Raw genomic sequence first — 20422 nt, forward strand, 5'->3', positions numbered from 1 at the left:
CAGGCTGCCCAGGGAAGTGGTGGAGTCCCCATCCCTGGAAGTATTTAAAAGACGTGTAGATGTGGTGTTTAGCGGTGGACTTGGCAGTGCTAGGGTAACGGTTGGACTTGATGATCTTAAAGGTCTTTTCCAACCTAAACGATTCTATGATTCTGTGATTCTATGAAACTTCACACATCTTCCTAAGAGGTATTGAGCCAACAGCTTTGGCCCAGGGAGCACCCTGGAGGCAAAACAGAGGAAGGACAGCCTATGCCTAGGACCATAGCCCTCCATAAATCTCTAGCTAATAGCTGGATCTTATTTAGCACTGCTGGATATGCACCAAGAATTTGTTCCATAAAGCAAAGTTATGTCAGACACATTCACTCCAAGTAGTGAAGTAGAACAGTGTACTGGAAAAGAAGTTCACAGATCCAGGTAATTATGTGGTCTTCTCTTGCTCTAACACGCTTCTTTTCCACACTTTGCCTCTCTACATTTTTAGTCTATTCTCCACCTACGTTGTTCTGATATTAAGAAGGGGTGGTGAAATACATTCCAGATTTCAAGTCTTTCAATGTGAAACTGAAATTATTTCTCACTTTTAAGAGATTACACTGTCCATAACTGTGCCTACTCCTTTCCTAATCTCCTGTGCCTTATCAAATAATCCAAGACACCAAATATTTCATCTCTTGACACTTGTCACAGGCTGCCATTTTTTCTAGTTTCTAATCTTATAATTGTAAAACTTTAAAATTCCTAAAACATTAAACACAATACTGGGCTTTATCCTGACTTTTTATCTAGCTTTGAGCTGCATCTGATAAAAATCACACGATTCTAATGAGAAATATTATGAGCAGACCAAATAACCCAAACACTTCTAAGAGACATGGTCAAGATAAGGGAAATCTGAACTAGAGGTCAAAAATACTTAAGTTCTAATCGTAGTCCCTCCTTTTACTTTCTCTGTAAAAAGTCAACTTTTGTATCTGCGCAAAAGAGAGATTGAGGCTTGTGCTTCACAGAAATGTAGCAAACTTTAAATTATTGTACAGTGCTCCACAATCTACCTTTAAAAAAGTGACTTTAAGCACAATGAATCAGAGTACACGAAACACATCTGCTGGTAGTTTTACCATTTCAGTGGGAGAGACATGCCACAAAGAGAGAGATCTCTCATCTGCTTCACTGTTGATTGAAACATATGCAGGCTGGTAGACTTTAGTTGGTTCTATCACCAAAACCTGAAAAGAGAGAACATTTTTCCTTAATAAACCAGCAGCTAATACACGACACTATCTTCAGATGCTCTGATATAGACAATGGGTAATCTCAAAGTAAGGCCTAAAAAATTTCCAGGGGGAGAGAAAAGGGCAAGATATGGCAGGAATAGGCTGTGTTCCTATGTACATCAAAACAGTATCATCACAATTTGTTGTAGGAGACTTAAAAGTATTTCTTAGAATGCTTTTAGGGTGGTGGGTTAAATGTTTTTTATACAGTAAAGATTAGCAGAATACAGGGGTTTGGTTCATGCAATGAAATAACAGGCAGTTAAGTATGTAAGTATTGTGTTTAGTCTTCCAATTCTTGTTATATCCTATCCAGAAACATAAGACATATAAAACTTGTTGGACATAACATCTTACTGGAAATCTCAGTCCATTAGTTGTTTCTTTCGTTGCCTCAAAAATTATATCTAGCCAGAAAGTCAATCTTTCTTGTCTAGGAGAATGTTCTATGGTGAGCTTCTTGAAATGCTGAATTAACATCAGATTCTGAACTAATGATTTCAAGTACCTAGAATGTATTGAATTAGTGAGTTAACAGAGAGAAAACAAAATTTGACCAGATTCTAAAACCACTTAACTGACTTATACATCCAAAAAATTAACTACAAAATTAAATGTACTTTAAAAGCTACCATAATGGAAATGATTGTGTTGATTTTTACGGACTTCTGGAAAGAATAGCAAGTTTAGTCTAAACCTTAAGTCATAAGCTCACATGGATGTTCATGAACAATACCTTTTTGCAAAAGGGTATAGTTCTGTGAGTAGTTACATGGTGATTAGACAGGATATTATGAGCTAGAAGATGGTGGGGGAGGGAAGCAGCAGCTAGCTAAACTCTGAAAAGAATGGTTTCACAATCTTTTCACAATTGTTTCACAAGGAATCATCACTAATTTCCAGATTCTTTCTTATAAAAGATGTGCTTCAATGGGATATAAACCCAACAACGATGGGTAACTTAATTTCTTACCTTCCCCCTTCCTTCCCAAAATAAAAGAACAGAGTATAAAGTCAGAGTGACAAACAATCTAAGATGGAAAAATCCAGTTAAGTTATCCAAGTGACTACAAGATTTTTTTAATTTGTGTATTTCCCCATAGTTGGGTACTTGAGCTACAGCCTTCTACCACATACCACACTGGAGGTTTCAGCTTAAAAAGTTTCTCTGCTGCTTGTACTGCTTTACCAACATCATTAGCCAGCATGCTCACACTGAAGAACTGGCCCACATCCCAGTAATTGTTCATTTTTTCTAGGCTTCCTTTTCTTCCCAATAAACTGTTTAACCGTACACCTGTAAAATTTCAATTAAAAACATATTTTTCTATCAGTAAAACACTAGTAAGTGTTTTTTACGGATAAGTCTATCAGTAAAAGACTAATAAGACTTGATTAAGCATTAGTGATAAAAATAAAGTGGAGCAAGTTTTCCCCAGAAAAAAAACCATTGACCAACACAGAGGCTGGGTCTGCAAATAACATCCCCAATACAGTTCAGACAGTCAGAACTCCTACCACACACAGTGTTGAAAACCCTCTTGTGCTATCTGTCTGGGCTATCTGCCTCCTGATTCTCAGTGTAAGCTGCACATCTCTTGTGTCCTCGAGATCTGCATCTACTGCAAGAGATCAATGGCTAGAGGCTTACTCAAGTCCACCCCAGAGTAAGGTCAGGGGAACGATTTAAAGCCACCTTTGCATTCTTCCCCTTTAAGGTTCAAATATGTGTTTCAGACAGGATCTGATTCCAAATATAATTTTCAACTATTGTCTTTCTAGGAAGAACTGTATATCTGTTTCTATCAGATGATTTCTTTATAGACGTATAGTGGTGGGTTTTAGTTAGCACCTACATGGAAGATATGAATCTACGTAGACAACTAATTACTGTCCTGGTAGATCCTTCCAGGCGATACTTCCTGTGGATCTCTCAGTTCAGGGACAACAGAAACCCTGTGGATCCTTCCCTGGCATCCCTGAGGAGAGCTGGGCCACACTCTGTCACCTCCTGTCTTTGTCCCCTGTTGGCTATGCAATGGGATAATCTCTGTGGTGCAGTAAAGGCAGTTTACGGATGGTGCTGAAGTTGGTCCTTCCTTGTTCCTCTCCCATGTCTGGGACCCTTTAGATGGGCCAAGTTACTCGAAAGCTGCTCCAAGGCAACAGGGAGAAAAATGGTCCTTCAAGATCCCTGTGTTTTAGCCTGCCATCCAGGACCCGCAAATAAAAAGCCTGAACCGCCTTTCTGTCTATGCAACCCATCACTACAAGCATTTTGGTTTCTTCGTAGGGAGAGAGGCAGAAAACTTGTCTGTGGCACTGTGTGTGGATATTTACCTATTTTTCTCAGTTCCATTGAGCATTCAAACTGTTGTCCTGCAACAAGTAGCAAAACTGCAAGGTTAATTCCAGAATACAGAGTTGACTGGAGTTCAAATCCTTTGCGATACCTGCAGAGAAGAGTCAAGAGATCACATCTCACTGTATAGAAGAACTGAAATACTGCAAAGTTTTGGTAGGTATTTCAAGCTATTAATTTACTGTAAGGACTGTATGGCTAGTTGGTACCAATGGCACTCTTTGCAAAGAGCACTTGAAAGAAAGTAGCTTTTTGTCTTACAGTGAGAAAGAAAAACTTCTGCTTAGTTTTATGTCCTGCCACCTTGTGTAGTTTTGTGAAAATAAAACAAACTGGTTACTGCAAAACTCTTAAATGCAGTAGAACCCAATTTTATTAAATTATTTATATGAGAAAAGCAATGAAAATATTAGTCTTCAGTGCAAGTTTTAAAAAAAGGCTCCAAGCCTTTTGTTTTAAAGCTTCACATTCGTTAAAGGTAACTGAGACACAGCTGACAAAGGCCGAATGCACTCGACTAGCTGGTGCAGGATGAAGAGATCCATCTGAAGCTTGTAAGTTCACTACTACTCATCCATGTTGCAGTAACCATGTTGAGGTGATTTGGGTGGATAAAAGGGGGGGGTGGAGAGAGTATTTCACAGTTACAGTACAAACCCACATTGCTAATATTATGGTACTCAGTAGTAGTTGATATGATTATACAAACGTACCTATGTGAACAGTATGTCAGTGAGAGCCTGTGTGCATATGCGTGCCTCACTGTCTTAAGAAAATTCACAATGCAGTTTATCAGTATTTTTCCTTATATATAGTAGACCATTGCATTTCCTGGGGATCCAGTGTGGAAACCATCCTTGCACAGAGGACCAACATAAGTCCCATGATTTCACTTGTACTTCATTTTGGCCTTGAAGCAGATTAATTGTATATTTTCTCTACGAAGACATAGGTGAATCATCGTCCCCCCCAATAAACTAAGTGTATCATTCTATATTCATGATAGTCTATATAGAAAAACAAGGAAACGCATATCCAAAGATCTGGTGCTCAGTAAACCAATTACTCAAACAGGACCCTGAAAAAAAGACATAAGTAGAACAACTGATCTTCTAATTCTTACAGCCCTGCTTTTCATAACCAGAAGTAAAAGTCTGAAAACATTTTTAAATAGATATTTTTGGTTTTTTTCTGTTACCATTCAATGGCATGATCTCGACTATTGGTATCTTTACAGTCAGAATCAAGAAACATATCCTTGTAGATCCTCCCACATAAGCAAAACATATCTGGAGCAGGGTGATCACACGTCTGCAGGACTTGAAGCATAACTTGTAGTGCCTTCTCTCTGTCACCTGCATTATTTCTTCTGAAATCAAATACAGAGAATAAAATAAATGAGTTCAGATCTGAAACAGTAACTGCAAGATGGTGGAATAACATTATCCGCCATCTATCCCACAACCCATCCATCATTACTATACACAGACTTGACTTTATTTACACTGATGTATGATTGTTGGTTGATTGATAAAAACCAGATGTATTCTCCTATCATGGGACTCTATTTCTAGCTCACATAAGAACTGATTTAAGCCCAGAACTCCTCTATGAAAAAAATATGCCATCTAACTTCTTTCCTCCCTGTATAAGCAGACAGACTCTGCACATCCTGCAATGAGAAACAGGTGCTTGTTTAGTGTTCATTCCTGACAATACTTAACAAAACTGGCCATTTTCAGCATTCAAGCTGACAGCTCATTCAGCCATGCCCAAGATTTGTAATCTTGAATCCAGAGGATCCGGAGCCAATACCAGGCAATACTGACTAAGTACAGGAGAAGCCAGGTCAATCCTATTTCAGCCAAAAGAACAATGGAGCTCAACATGGGGCTTTTGAACTACAATAAAAGGGCAAAACTGAACTGTATGTCTTTCTTAATTAAAATTCTTCAGATCAGAGAAAAATTTGGAAAACAAACAGCTGTCATAAAGCTTCTTTTGACAAATATTTAACAATCGTATCAGTAAGAAATCAGTGATTAAGTAACATTTCAGTTCCTTATTACTATTAAACACATCAGAATTTTTGCCTCCCTTTACCTTGTTGTTTTTGTAAGTTTAGAATTCACTATTTACTGCAAAAAGTCACTCAGAACAAACAAAAATGTCTATTTGCAAGAGTAATGCAAACACAGCTTAAGAGGTTAATAGCCTCTTCAAGACATTTTTTAATCACCAGAGACATTTAAAATATTTACGAACCCCTTTTCAGAACTGTTTACCATTTTTTGATCCCTACCTAGGTATCCAGGAACAGGCTTACAAGTACTATGATTACTTTGTCAGCAATACCAGCAGCAGATAATCGTTCCTGGTAAATTTATTATTTGCATGCCCTGAAAGGATTAATATTTACTGTGAAGCGGCTCAGTTCCTTAGGTAACCAGCTGATGCAATAAGACCAATAACAACACATCTGTAGCAAAATTCAGGTTTCTGTGCATGTTGGGTGATGGAGAACACCTAACAAGATTAAACAGATTTGCAGCTAGTTGTGCAGGCTTCATCCTGCCTTTGATGTCACTGGCAGAGTGTAAACTTTCACAGCGAGTACTTGAATATTTTTTAAAGCATTTTTTCTTCAGATTGAATGTTGTTCTGAAATTAAGACTTGTCTTCTCTAATGAGCACAACAAGGAGAAAGTATCTTCTTTCAGTTTTACAAGAAATAAACGGGCGTTAAAAAGTGTGGGGGTAAATCCATTGCACAGGTCAGCATGCTCTAACCAAACCTGTTCTGAACTAACCAGATTCTCTCAGTAACAGCACCCAAGTTTCACCATTGTTGATATGAACACAGAGAAAGCTGAGTAAACAGAGCTTAGAACAAAATCAGGCCCTAAACCGTAAGTCCAGCAGTTCCCAGGTCATGTCTAATGTGGTCACAGAAGTTGGCATGTGTTCAAGCTTTTGCTGAAAACACAAGAAATGCACAACTAGTACCTAACTTACACCACTTTCGCATGGAAAAAGAAAATTAAAAAATCACTGCTTCCCAGACAAGACAAATTTTGACTCAACTCTGCCTTGTATGAAAACAGGTTAAATATTAATGATAATATTAAGAGGTGTTATGTACTGATTGAAAGAGCATAACTTTAAAGAAAAAATACTATGCATAAAGCAAGACCCTGCTTAAAATAGGACACTGTGCAGATTAACACTTCTGGACGTCAAAGGATGAACCTGTACCCACTAAATACAATCCTAGGAGCATTTCAAAGGACCAAGCCCTAAATAAACAGTGTACTAGAGGACTCAAAATAAAATTAATGGCTTCTGTCTCTTATAAGATAAGGAAAATATCATCATTAAAATATATATTAAAATAAACAAAATTTAGCACATGACAAGTATACACCAATCTAACAGGATATTAGTAAACAAAAATCAGTTTAGACATCTTTATATTAAACTCTAGTTTTCATAGCAGCAGAATTTGATGCCCATTGGGCAATACAAACCCAACTTACTACAAATTTGTGAACAGTTATCGCCTTCTAAAGCAATCCCAAAAAGAGAGGGCAAACCAAGAAAAAAGAACAACAGAAAAATCACATAATTTAGGCTACAAGCAACTTCTCTAAGTCAATATGAAAATATACTGTTGGATAATATGCAGAACCTGTTATGCTGGACCAAGACAGATTTTCATCTCTTATTTCATACCCCACACTTTGTCAGATCTGCATGTCTGACAGGTTGTAATTTGTTTCAAGGTATCTTGAAAAAGGTCTGTGGTGCTATCAGTACAGTAAAAGAGATTACTTTAAGCCCTCAAGGCTGTAGCACTGACTTGTATTTTTCTTACCCAACGTCAAGTATATTAGCTTCCCCACCCTCCCTAACCCCCATTTAAAGCCATAGTAGAGTGAATGAGACAAATGCAGGTTGGAAGGGACCTCTGGAGGTCATCTAATAGAACCTCCTGCTCAGAGCCGGACCATCTCCCAGTACTAGACCACGGCAGCCTTGGCTTTGTCTGAAAAGCTGAATCTTTTGAACCTCCAAGGATGGAGATGCCACAGCCTCTCTGAACAGGGAAAGCTGAAGTACTGTATGTTACGATGTACAGTCATGAGAAGGAAGACAGAAAATGTTCTCTTTATGCAGCAAACTGGTACACCAGATGAGACTGATTCTACAAAGCAAATCCCCTGAATATGAAGCTTTATAAGCCAGAGCAGAATCCCAATAGGCTACTACAGAAGGGACCCTATCTTAAACAAGTCTGCATACACATACAGTGAAAATATGAGTCACTCTTCATGGTTTGTCTGAGTTTGGGGGGAGCAGTTTCTAAAATCACTAATCACCATCGGAAAATTCTTTCAAAATACAGTTTTACCTTTACAAAATATATTTTAATGGTAAATGAAAAAAGAATACTACTACAATTTATTCAGAAACTATATTAAAACAAAGCACATACCATGGGAAAGCTGGTAATAATACTATTTTTTTTCCACTGGTTTCTTTGTTAGCACATTTTAGTTCTCTCCCTACAAACCCTGCCTTGCTAACACTCGCACTGCAAGCAGAGAAAATCAGGCTAAATTATGTGAACACACTAACCGGAAAAGCTACTGCCAGTGAGGAAAGAGATCTTCAAGTTACTTCTAAATACTAGGGCAATTATGAAAATATCCTGGTGCTCAATGAAACACCGCCAAAATCCCACAACAAGCAAAATGTTAGGAATTAAAAGGAAATGGACAGAGAGTAAAAATTAAAAACATCATGATGCCTTTTTACAAATACCCAGCACACTAATCTTCAGTACTGTGTACAGTTTTAGGCTGTATTTGAAAAAGAAACTAAACTATTAGGATTAGGAAAAAAAAGATCAAAGAAGGGAGAGAAGAACAATCAATGGTACGGAACGGTTTCTGTATGAAGAAAGCTTCAATAAACCAAGGTTTTTCAGACAGAAATTACTATACAGATATTTTTTTCCCCAAAAAAACATTTTCCTGCAGGTGACCTTTATAGCCTCTAATCTCGTCCTCTAAATTACTCCCAGTGTTCTGTTGCCAGTTTAGTTCTGCCTGATAGTCTGCATCGTCCAGAAACTGCTCACTGATTCTCTTGCCAATTTGCTAATGTTGCCATGTGATTTATCTGTCTGCTTACTCTACCATGCTTCTTTAATTGCAAAAGCAGTCTTCTTGCTTCCCTGTCTACACAAGCCTCTTTTCCCTGTCTCCCTATCCTGCCGTACTACCCACTCCTCCTTTACCTCTGAATCACTCTGTAGGGCTACAAAGCTAATGAAAACAGTTCAGCACATAATAAAACTAAATTTTTAAGCATGGGAATATAAATGCGAATCCTGAACAAGCAGAACTGAGTTACAATTAAGTTATGGTGCAACTTCAGTTTTGTATCACATGTTCTAATTTGCTGCTCTTCACCCCCATCCACCCCATCTCCCCCCCCTTTGTCTTAACTCAGGGCTGAAGTTGGACATTCTTATTCATGAGAGGTATTCAACTCAAAAACTTTCCTCTGAAGCCAAGGGACAAGTAAAATGAAGCGATATCGCTTCTTCCAAAAAGCAGGACACATTTAAAAACTTTTTACTATTAAGTTATGAAAGGATTTTTTCCGTCTCTCCCTGCCCCATCCCCACTTCTCCACTCTCTCCTCTCCCTCTCAGAAAGAAGCTGCTGTTCCATAACTTGGCAACTTCAGTCACCAGAACTGTGGCTTGAATTTAGAAGCCCAGAGGTACTCTATGCTGCTGAGATGTTTGCTTGTTTCCATGAAGGAACAACTACACCACCAAGCAGTAAGTCCTAAAGGATGCACTCATGCTCCCTCCTTGTGTTGTATGCACAGCATTCTCCCTAGCTATTGATAGTTAAGGGATCTGAGACATTCTCAGATTAAAAATTTGTAAACTGTTAATGGCACCAGAAGCACTTCCTTCGTATATCAGTCCTGTCCCCATCTGCCACCCCCACAATTCTCTAGGCCTCTCCCCCTCCGAAGCTCAAGAATAATTTGTTGGGGTTTGCTTCAGTTCGTTCAGGTTTTCTCTGAATTTGTACTAATGGAGGGAGGTTACAAAAACAGCAATCAATCATCATTTGCAGAAAGCAGAATCTCTTTACAAATCTATCCTCCTTTTCCCTTCCCAAATTTACTTGACAAACACAAAAATTACCATTCCTCTCTCAGGAAGTCCCTGAGCCACAAGTGGGTGGAAGCAGTGGGAGTATTTAGGGAGATCATCACTATACATTTTCCTGTCTCTATACTTTTCCCCAGGTATCTGCTATTGACCACCGTCAAAGATAGGAATCTAGACTAGAAAGAACTATGCCCCGAACCAGTATGGCCATCCTTATGCTTTTTCTCTCCCCTAGCTCACAAAACATCATCCAGAAATCATATTCATATCACAGCCTCTCACCTGGAATAACACTGCCTTACTGCAGAAAAAAAAATATCTTTTTTTTTTTCCTTTCTTTTTGATTTCATGGCTTCACACTTCTTTCTTCCCCCTCAAATCCATTCTCTTCTCCGAATCCTTCTCTCCACTGCAGTCATTATAAGGAGTCCTAGTTTTAAATATCCCTAAACCAAAAATTCTTCCTGCTTCACAGGCTGGTTTTACCAGCTTTAAAGCATTGGCATGGTTAAGGAGCCAGAACTACACTCAGTGAACCAAGCCTTTGTCCAACAAAGTTAACAGGAACAGCATGGATTTCACTGGGACAAGAATTAGCTCGCTCTGTAAGTAACAACTGATATAATCTTTTTTTTCACCTTTTTGTTCACGTCTTCCCCTGTATGGCTTGTTTCCATCTGTCTAGCTGAAGAAGACTATATACCATAGAAAACCATATGTCAGTGAAAAGTAATTCGCTCAAGGGACTCCACCTTTGGTTTCCTTTATATTTCATGTTGACTTACTGATTTGATCTTCTCTTATTATTTCAAGGCCTCTTGAAGAGCAATGCACAGGGGAATAAATCAAACCATAACAAACAATTCTGAAAACGTTTCCCATAGAATAGTACATTCAAAAAGAGTAACCTGTTTTTTCCACTCTATTCCTACATGAATCTTGTTTATCTTCTGGTTTCAGCCTTGAGGCAGCTATCAATAGTTTACTGCACATATTACGATTAAAAAAACCCCCTGATCTCACTGTCACATTGCAGAAGAAATGTCAGTGGGACAACTTAATCGGTTAGTATAAATACAACCATTCATAAAATAACTGGTCTTCATATATGATACTGTATTCATTTATTATCATGTACATTGCTTACAGTAATGATATGTAATTAATATGTATTTTGAATGTTCTTGCTTAAAAATAGGACACTGTTAGTTAAGTATGCCCTAATGACTCCGTAGCAGATGATCCAAACTGCTACTAACTATAAAGAAATCTACAGCAAAAAAGATTTCAAAAAAAATCCTAATTATTGAGGAATACAACAACTGATTTGAATTAGAGTTATTACACTTGCACTCTCACTTAAAACAAGAAACTAATTTGTCAGTTAAGACACATTTCACTGAGGATGCGATTTGGTTGTAGAACCTTCAATATTTGAAACAGTGAATGAGGAAAACAAGACCCTAAACTGGGCTTTGAGACTGGAACTAAATTTGCAAGTCTCCAGTTAGATATAACAATGAAAAAAACAGCTTCCCCCCCGCCCATATACACTCCAGGTGCTTCATGCAAGCCACTCATATAAAATGAGGAACCCCATGATATGTTTTTTACTAAAGCTGAGTAATTACAGTACAGAACATTTTAAATAACCCAGTGTTTTTCAATGGGAATAATTTCCTATGGCTACTATTATTCACAATTACTAGTGATTTTCTACTTGCACCCTGTTATGCCCTTCACTTGCTAATTGCCTTTTTTTATTATAGTATTGGAATATGTTGCTTGTTAAAACACAACATGCTGAGATAAATAATAGTGACTGCAGCTGCCCCCATCTTTAATATAAGTGAAGATAGAACTGCCTTGGAAAAAGACAGGAGTCTTTACAGCTCTGGCCTCATGTCAGGGCTGGGTTTGGTTTTAAAGTCTACTCTGTTTTGAACAGAATTTGGCATACCCTTTGACCTCTTTGCAAGCTTCCAGAACTTGGTAACTCCAGTAAATAAGGCCAATTGGAAAATATTGAAACAGAAGTGTACTGTGAATCATCAAAAACTTTGCTATGCAGCCCTAAATTAGTGAAGTAGATCCTAAGCAAACAGCCAGCTGACAAGCACACTTAGCATTTGAAATAACTATAAATATCTGTACTTTATCTATCGATGATATATATACTACAGCAGCAGGAAATAAGACAATAAAGAACAAACTAGCATCCTTTTTATTACTCTCTTAACCTGATTACAAGCAAGTAAAATTGAGAGAAAGGGACTGCAAAACTTTCCTCCAGAAATATTTTCCAGAATAGGAAAAGGTTCTTTTTATTCTACAATGATTAAATGAGAGAAGGTATTCTATAAACTTTTTTTAACATGCGATACCACAGCTATTGCTTTCTACAAAAGACTTGGTAGGAAACAATAGTAGTTTTTTTCCAAAAAAACTTTAAGATCTTCTTTCACTGTTTGGCTTGGGTTTTTTCCAGATGGATCAAAAATTTAACTGTTGCTTATAATTAATCCACATGATACTTTTAAACATTGAAATATTGTGATTCCAAACACAAAAGGCATGAATATATGCACATACAATACATTAATAAAGTATATTAAATCACTTTATATGTCCTTCTCAAGGAAGACAAATCTTGTTTGGGTTTTTTTTAATTAAAAAAAAGGGAAGAAAAAAGCTGTAATACTAGAGAACCAGTTTTAACACCATGCCATACATGCAGGTAGTATTCCTACCCTCTTTTCATTAATAAAGACAGCCATTGCACTAGTTATTCAGGCAAATTACTTATTGAAGGGGTAACTGGATGCATTCACATATTCAGATTCTGTAAGATATCAAATCCGAGGGTGAAAGCTTCCACAAAGAAAGGATCATTGACCAGCTCCTTGCGTTTGAATCTAGAAATTCATCAATAAAAGCACTTGGCAGACCTCAGCTATAAGAGCAGTACATGAAAGAGCTCATCTGGCAAGAGCCAGGTCCTAAGGCTAGCAGTATTAACTTAAGTCAGTCCCATGAACTATAGCTGTAACTCACACAGGAAAGCAGAGTGGACAAAAGTAACAAACATAGTGACATGCAAACTATGGCACAACACACAGGAACACTCTTTAAAACCGCAAAACCCTCAAAATTTCAGAAAAAAACAAATTCAGGTCATCGTTACAATATAAATGCAGGCCTCGTGTACTTGCCAATGTGAAATTAAACTGTGTGATCAAGGGAGTTTTTTTGTGTGGGTTTTGTTTTGTTTGTTTGTTTGTTTAAAGGAAACATGACTACTGCTCATCTCATACAAGAGCTGGTTTTACTGTGAGGTTCTGCCATGGACTTGCATTTGCTACTGGTGTTGAGGCCCCTGCCTCGGGAGCTGGGATGCAGGTAGAGTAGAGGCTGGGAGCTGCAGGAGAAAGGACAACCATACACCTGAGGCAGCTGGAGGCCACCCTGCATGACTGTCTTCTAGCTTTACGCAGGTCCCTTCACCCAAAGACTTGCCACAGAAATGTGCAGTCCTCATTTTATAGGAGTGCTAGCTTGAGAGCCTGAAGGTTAATTAATAAAGGTGCATTTACATTTATTGCTGAAGACAATGGGATTTTTAAATATGTTTCATCATGCTTTATACTTCAAAAGAAAAATCACACTGTAGACACCTCAAGCTAAGAACCTTTAATAAGTGGATCTCATGTATCTGTGTGTTAGCTCCACATCTGTAAATGTAAGTAAATACCATTGTTCTATTTCTCCATGATATGGTGATAAATTACTCAGGTATTGCAACAACAAACATGAAAGGACCCATAAGGAACTAATGATACTTCATGTGTGGGGTGGAGGGATGTGCCATATAATAAATGTGTGTTTATTTATCATAAGGCACTGTTACATCTTTAACAAGCAGATCAACACAAAATATTGAGATACTGACCAGCTGACCTCCAGTTATTCCAGTGTACCACACCAGGCAAAGCTCTCAAGGAAAAAAAAGCAGCCAGCCTTCAATCAGACACATATTTAAAAGAGGAAATAAAATGGCAACCTTAATTGAGAAATTTCTTAGCTTTCAAGAATCTGGAACTATGAGAACATGCTTTCATGGCAGCTCCCATGCTTCATCTTCTCCTTGCCTCCCAGGCAAGGTATACCCATGGACTGAAGCAAACAGCCATCTGCCCCTGAAACACCCAGCCCTCAATTACACAGCTTCTTACTTCATACCAAAGCTGTTAATACAAATATTGAAAACGTTCATGTTGCACATTTGGGCTGAACTTATACCTAAAGATTTGTTCCATCCTATGCCTAAATTAAGATACAATTAGACCTAAATCTCAGCTGGGAGGCAACAAGGAACAACATCTTAAACCAACCCACATCTGTATAGAAGAGAGCACTCTCTGCTCTGCTTGTGTGTGGAGTCAAAATCAACTAGCTTAAAACACTGGTGGAGGAATGGCCTTTTGCTCCCTAGGACTTCTAAACAAGCAGCCCGGAGGGTGACCTATTTAGATAGTCCATGCTTGGAAACAAGCACAAGCCTGTCATTGCAAACATCCATTATTAGCCTCTATGTTATTAGACATAAGAGATGACAAATCTAAGATGCTCTCAACGGTCTGCTCTGAGATGGAAACCAGGGAGGAAGACAGTGATCTAGGAGAGGGGCTGTGCTTAAAAACCTGCTATGCGAATCAGGGTACTAGAAATTGGCAAGAAAATGTCTGCCTCCCCTAAAAACGATAATAGTAAGTGCTTTAGTACCTTTCTGCGCAGTACTTTGCGGGCAGGCCCAGGCTTGCCTTGCTCATGATCCAAGCCAGGTCAGACCCAGGCTGGCTCTGAACCAGAAGACATGCAGCTAGGCTGGAATGGTGCTGAGTCTAAAGCAAAACACACCTGTCCCTTCCCTTAGCACAACTTGTTAACTTGGACCCGGAACTGCACACAACTGTGGTTCAGATTGGGCTTGTGACCACCTGATGTACCAGCAAAGACCCGAGGCCCCCAGAAGCAATCCTCTACCGCTTGCCTGTCACATCGCTAGCTCTACACAGCACTAGAATAACACCGACCTGAAAATGCTATGTGAAATTAATTGCCAACAGAACTCAGTTACAGAGTCCAAGAGGAAATAAATGAGTGACTTTCTCTGTTGATTATGATCACAGTTCTGGCACACTTTCAAAATCAAATTAAGCAAACATTAACTTCTGCACGATCAGATATTCTTAGAGCTGCAAATTCTCTTTTGCTTATGATGCATTTTGTTCCTGGTAGGCTCAATCAGTTGTACTGAGCAACATTAATACTGTTCTGTATGCTGAAATTAATAGAATAGTAAGTGAAAACATTGTTTTGTGTTTTTATAAATAGATTCTGATACAACTTGCTAAAAAGAATTTGTTTTTAAAACAGAAAAAATAAGTGATTCAAAAATCCCATGGAAGTAACATGCTAAAAGCAACACTTCAGGGGTCATTTTGAACTAAGTGAACTTCTGAAAATGTTCAAGTCTTAACTTTTGACTTTTGTCCATCATTTTGTTCCAAGAAGGCAAAAACATCTGAGGAAGCTAAATTCTGCATTCTTACTGATGGAAAACTGGTCATTTATTTTTGAAAAAAACTTTTCCATAGAAATGTTTAAATTGTTCCCAGAAGAACACAAGGAGAGTCACACTGATTCAGGCTAGAGATTGATTTAATGAAACCTGTTGATGGGGAAATCAAGTTCATGAGCAATTCATTTTGTCTTGCCTTACAAGGGCGCTATTGGCATTGCCAAAACAGAAGATTTAATGGCATGAGGTTCACATGCTGCTCAAAATACAAAGAATTTGAAGACAAAGAGAGTAAAAGAGCTTGCCAATTTTATTATGCACATCTAAATGAAAAAGTTTTAAAAACTTATCAAATCAGGATATTTCCCTAAGGACAAGGCACGACCCTAGCATTATTCTTACTGGAAAATTTAAAAATCTTGAGTCAAATTCCTGAAATAATAAGAAGTTGGACAAACTTCTGAAAAATAGGGCCAAATACTTCTTGTTGAAACCACTTCTCAAGACATCAGTACAGTATCTTAAGGAGACTTGAACTTCAGAAACTTTATAAGATCAAGCCTGCAATTTTTAGGGGTTGGGGGGAAAAAGGTGGAAAAACATACCATTCAATAATAACAATAATAACTATAATATTCAATTATAACAATAATAACTATACAGCCAGGAACATGGTTTAAATTTACATAATTTAATTAAAGAAATGTCAAAACACTGGCTTCTACTTTAAAATACTGCCTTATGTGGTACATTAAAAATTTTATACCAAAAGTGCATTTTTTCCTTTTATTTTTAAGCAGCCTAATGAGAAAATTATCTTTCATGAGGTGTGATAAATACCAGAGCAAACTGCAAATTATATAAATGGATTCTCTCTGTCTTCATATATTCAGATCAAAATTTTCTGAAAGATACACTTCAGCAAAACAAGTTAACAGACTCAGTAGATGGTTAATCAGCTAAGATTTAATGGTCTATGGTATCAGGAGTGGAGAATCAAGAGACCCAGTGTTCACTTCCAGCCTTAAAAAAAAACAACTACATAAGCTGAATTATATGTAGGAACTATATTAATCTATTTGGTATCAAGAGCTAAATGTTAATAATTTATCCTTCTTATTATTAAAAATGCTTCATCATCATCTAAAATTGGGTTAAGGTTCCAAACATGGGTCAAGCTATCTTTTTCTGTGAGAGATTTGGGCATTGTCTGGCACCTGAAACACTTCTTTTCACAGAGGTAATTCTCATTGTAATCAATTCACTTCTCAGAACTTATTGTTTTTCTTTTCTTTTTTAATAAAAAAGGCATTTTAAATAGGTTTAATTCCAGCCTTCAAAAAACATCACTATAGCTAGCTGTCGTAAAAGCATGGACATTAGAATTACGCATAGTACCAGTCACACCTATGCTGAATACTCTATATACTCCGTATTGCTCACTACTACATTCTTTCAAAGATCACTTCAAGCTACTTGCCACTGCATCACTCAGATGATCACTCAGCCTATTAACAAACCACCAGATCCTTTTCAAAAATCACTGTTTTCTATGAACCTTCCTGTTGGCATGTACTGCATTCTTTGTTCCTATGTGTATGACCTTGCACATGGTTGCATGAGAATGACTTTTTTTTTTTTTGTAGAGAACACAGTCTATAAAATGCTGTGAGAAGACTGTTATTTGACACAGAACTGATGCAGTTCTATTTTTCTGAGCAGTGATTTTGCATTTACTGCTAAGTCTGATGAAACTGTCAAATGGCACCAGACTTATTACCACTTTCCATAAAATGCCATGGGAACTGCTTTTCTAGATCTATTATTAAGTTCTTAATCCCTTTGACATATGCCACCCTGACGCTGCCCAGTGCTAATTTTTAGTTACATTGCAGGTCACAACTTCTAGTAGCATGTGAATTGCATCTAACCAGTTACTTTTGTTATTACATGTGATTTTATTTGTATAAGATCTATTTTCTACAATACAGTCTTAATATAAATTCTTTAGAAATGAAGTAACTATTATACATAGGCACTACAGAAATCTGTAGCTAACTAGAAGAGTTCAATAATATTTCTGTGCTTCCTAACCTAGCAACGTGTCCGTAGGTCCAGATCACCTTTCAGCCTTTCAAGGAAGCTGCATCATGAATGTGTGTTCACAGATCAAGCAGTGCTTGTTACCTATTACTTTAATAACTCACCCCTAACTCTGTTATGTTAAACTTTTCAAGACATTCCGAATGATCAGTGACTCAGAATAAACAATCTCAGCCTGACCAAGAACCCACTGATATCATGGGGCTCTTTCACAATTACTCAGGTGGCCTTTGGAACAGATCCACTCTCATCAGGCTGTTGACAAAATGATGGTTGTTGGAAAACAATGATTTCAAAAGTTACAAGCTGTCCTGGTGCACAGGAAGTATGGGATTAAGGAAAGATGACTGTGGCGAATATCAGTGTGTGCAGAAAGGGAAAAGAATCTGATATTATCTGCACTATAAATTTATATATAAGCCCGTATGGAACAGCGATAAAATGAAACAACCTCAATCAATCATCCTTACCGATTCAACGCAAAAGCATAATGAAATTTAATGTTGTGTTGATCAGCCAGATCACAGGTAGGAAGCATTTCTAGTGTTTCTACCAGCTTCACCATAGCATCATAGTCCTGGTATGAATTAAAAAAAAAAAAGAAAAGAAAAAAGAAAGAAAATAAAAGAAACTGAAAGCAGAGGAAAGCATCACTAAACTAAAATGTATCATGACTGCTAGACAGTGACTCAGGTGGCTGTTCCTAGAAGAGTCAGTGAAACAGCCACAAACTCTGTGTAAGTAATTAAACAGGGATTTTGTCTATCCATGTCAGTACTTGCCTCTTCCTCACCTCACTGCCACTGCCCAAATTACTGAATCCCTCTGGCCAGTTTGATCGATTACACTCGGAGGTACCAGGAAGAAGAGGTGATGAGTCTGGCTCTTTCAGGCCTTATTAAGGACTTCTGATGAATAACACTTCATCAGGTCATCACAGACTCGAGCACAGTTCATTCTGCAGTATGTCAGCCGGTTGCACATTCATTTTGGTTTCTCAGGGGTAACCCACATACACATTGCTGAAGAGGCAGTTTACTGACATCACAAATTACTTAATTTGTTTGTTGAAAACATGTTTCGAGATGATTACATTTCTCAAGGGAGAAGACCTTTCAAAAGAATGCAAATGATCACCAGAGGTGATCAAAATGAAGCTGGATAAAGTGCTGCAGGAAAATACGCATCTCAGAATGGAAAGTTGGGTAATGCAGGATGATGTGGTCACCCACTGCTCTCACGACCCATTTATACTTATGAAATAACCAGCTTAGCTCCTGATGGAAAAAAAATTCCATAGAATGGTTGGAAGTATATTTTAAAAGGGATGTCAAACACACAGACTGACAGTTTGGAAATACAGTACGCAGGCTGCATTTTAGCAAAAGCAGAACTTATTTAAAAACTAGAATCAAGAAAAAAAAAGGTGCGGTTATATTTTAAAAACAAATTAATGTCTCTTTGAATGATAGTTCTCAACTTGGGCACCTCTGGCCAATACAATCGTCACAACAAATGCGTTTTCTTCATTTCTAAATATATCTGAATTTGGGGGCGAGGGAGGAAAGGGAGGGAAGGGAAAGGCAAACATCTTGCTTTGGTAGGGAATTTTTTCTTTTAATTTTTTTTTTTAAGGAGGTTAAAAATGACAAAAAATAAAGGAGGAGACCTCAGGAAGTCACCTAATCTGTGTCTCTAGTTCAAAGGCAAAATAAAGAAGAGTCTAAAGCCCCTTAAGTTGCCCAACAGACAAGTCAAACTGTTAACCAATGTAACAATTCAGTGTCAGCTTTGAATCACTGTTTAACAAACAATAAAGTATAGAAGAACAAACAAAAGCCAAAATCCCATGGTAAAATAATCTTCCTTAGTCTTTGGGAACATACCTGAATATCTCTGTAAGAAAGAAGCAGGTTTATGACAATGTCAGAAGTCAGCACTTCAGTATTATCCATACGAAGCTTAATCCTGGCCAGCTCCTTAGCCAGTTCATCTCCTTGATACTTCTCTCTAGCTTTTCTAATATCATTCAGCAGTGTTTCTTTATAATAGGCACTAAAGAAATAAAAGACATATGGGAAGAAGACTGTTAGATATTTCTTATGAAATATGGTTATATTTCTAATAAAAAGCATAATTTCTAATAAAAAGTACCATTTCCTCAGAGTGAGGTGCACATCAAATGTTTCCACATTTTTCATTAACTCATTATAAATATTCCATCTTGCCCCACCTCAGACTGTGGGGCTATGTGTCAATACGTTTATAAACAGGATCGTGAGATAATTTTATCAACACAGTAAAACTGGGGCATTTCTTTGCCCCATTACTGAGCATGACAGGTGTGGTACTTTGTATCTGTACCCCAAAGAAGGCAGCAATTGGGACAATGAAGTGACACAGAGAGGAAAGACCAGAGTGATGTAAAGAGGAGGTACATGATTTTATCATGAAAGCATGAAAGAGGCTTTCAAACAAAGAAACTAGAACAAAAACAAGCCACCAAAAGCTGATTTAGTTGCAATCTGTTTGATGAACATAATACATAATGTGGGCAGGATCTATATAAAAGCCCCCAGTAAGTGCATCTTATTTACACTAACATCAGTGCACAACACAACACCAGAGCTTTTGTAGAATACAAAATCATATATACATGAACATGAGCTGGCAGTGTGCCCAGGCGGCCAAGAAGGCCAATGGCATCCTGGCCTGTATCAGAAATAGTGTGGCCAGCAGGAGTAGGGAAGTGATCGTGCCCCTGTACTCGGCACTGGTGAGGCCGCACCTCGAATACTGTGTTCAGTTTTGGGCCCCTCACTACAAGAAGGACGTTGAGGTGCTGGAGCGTGTCCAGAGAAGGGCAACGAGGCTGGTGAGGGGTCTGGAGAACAAGT

At 37.9% G+C, this 20422-nt stretch overlaps 1 protein-coding gene across 4 annotated transcripts in view; it reads right to left on the bottom strand.

Annotated features, from left to right (window-relative positions):
- Positions 1-20422, bottom strand: part of MAP3K15 (mitogen-activated protein kinase kinase kinase 15) — a 94136-nt gene that overhangs the window by 32159 nt on the left and 41555 nt on the right. For all 4 annotated transcript variants that reach the window (XM_019471428.1, XM_019471429.1, XM_019471426.1 and 1 more), the window contains 7 exons: positions 19412-19580; positions 17996-18102; positions 4841-5011; positions 3621-3733; positions 2418-2577; positions 1638-1788; positions 1125-1232 (listed from right to left, as the gene is read on the bottom strand). In XM_019471428.1, coding sequence (XP_019326973.1) covers positions 1125-1232; positions 1638-1788; positions 2418-2577; positions 3621-3733; positions 4841-5011; positions 17996-18102; positions 19412-19580 — 979 coding nt within the window. The remainder of the gene's footprint in view (positions 1-1124; positions 1233-1637; positions 1789-2417; positions 2578-3620; positions 3734-4840; positions 5012-17995; positions 18103-19411; positions 19581-20422) is intronic.

The sequence above is a fragment of the Aptenodytes forsteri genome, unplaced genomic scaffold (genome assembly GCF_000699145.1).
Source record: "Aptenodytes forsteri isolate BGI_AS27 unplaced genomic scaffold, ASM69914v1 Scaffold273, whole genome shotgun sequence".
Classification (NCBI taxonomy): Eukaryota; Metazoa; Chordata; class Aves; order Sphenisciformes; family Spheniscidae; genus Aptenodytes; species Aptenodytes forsteri.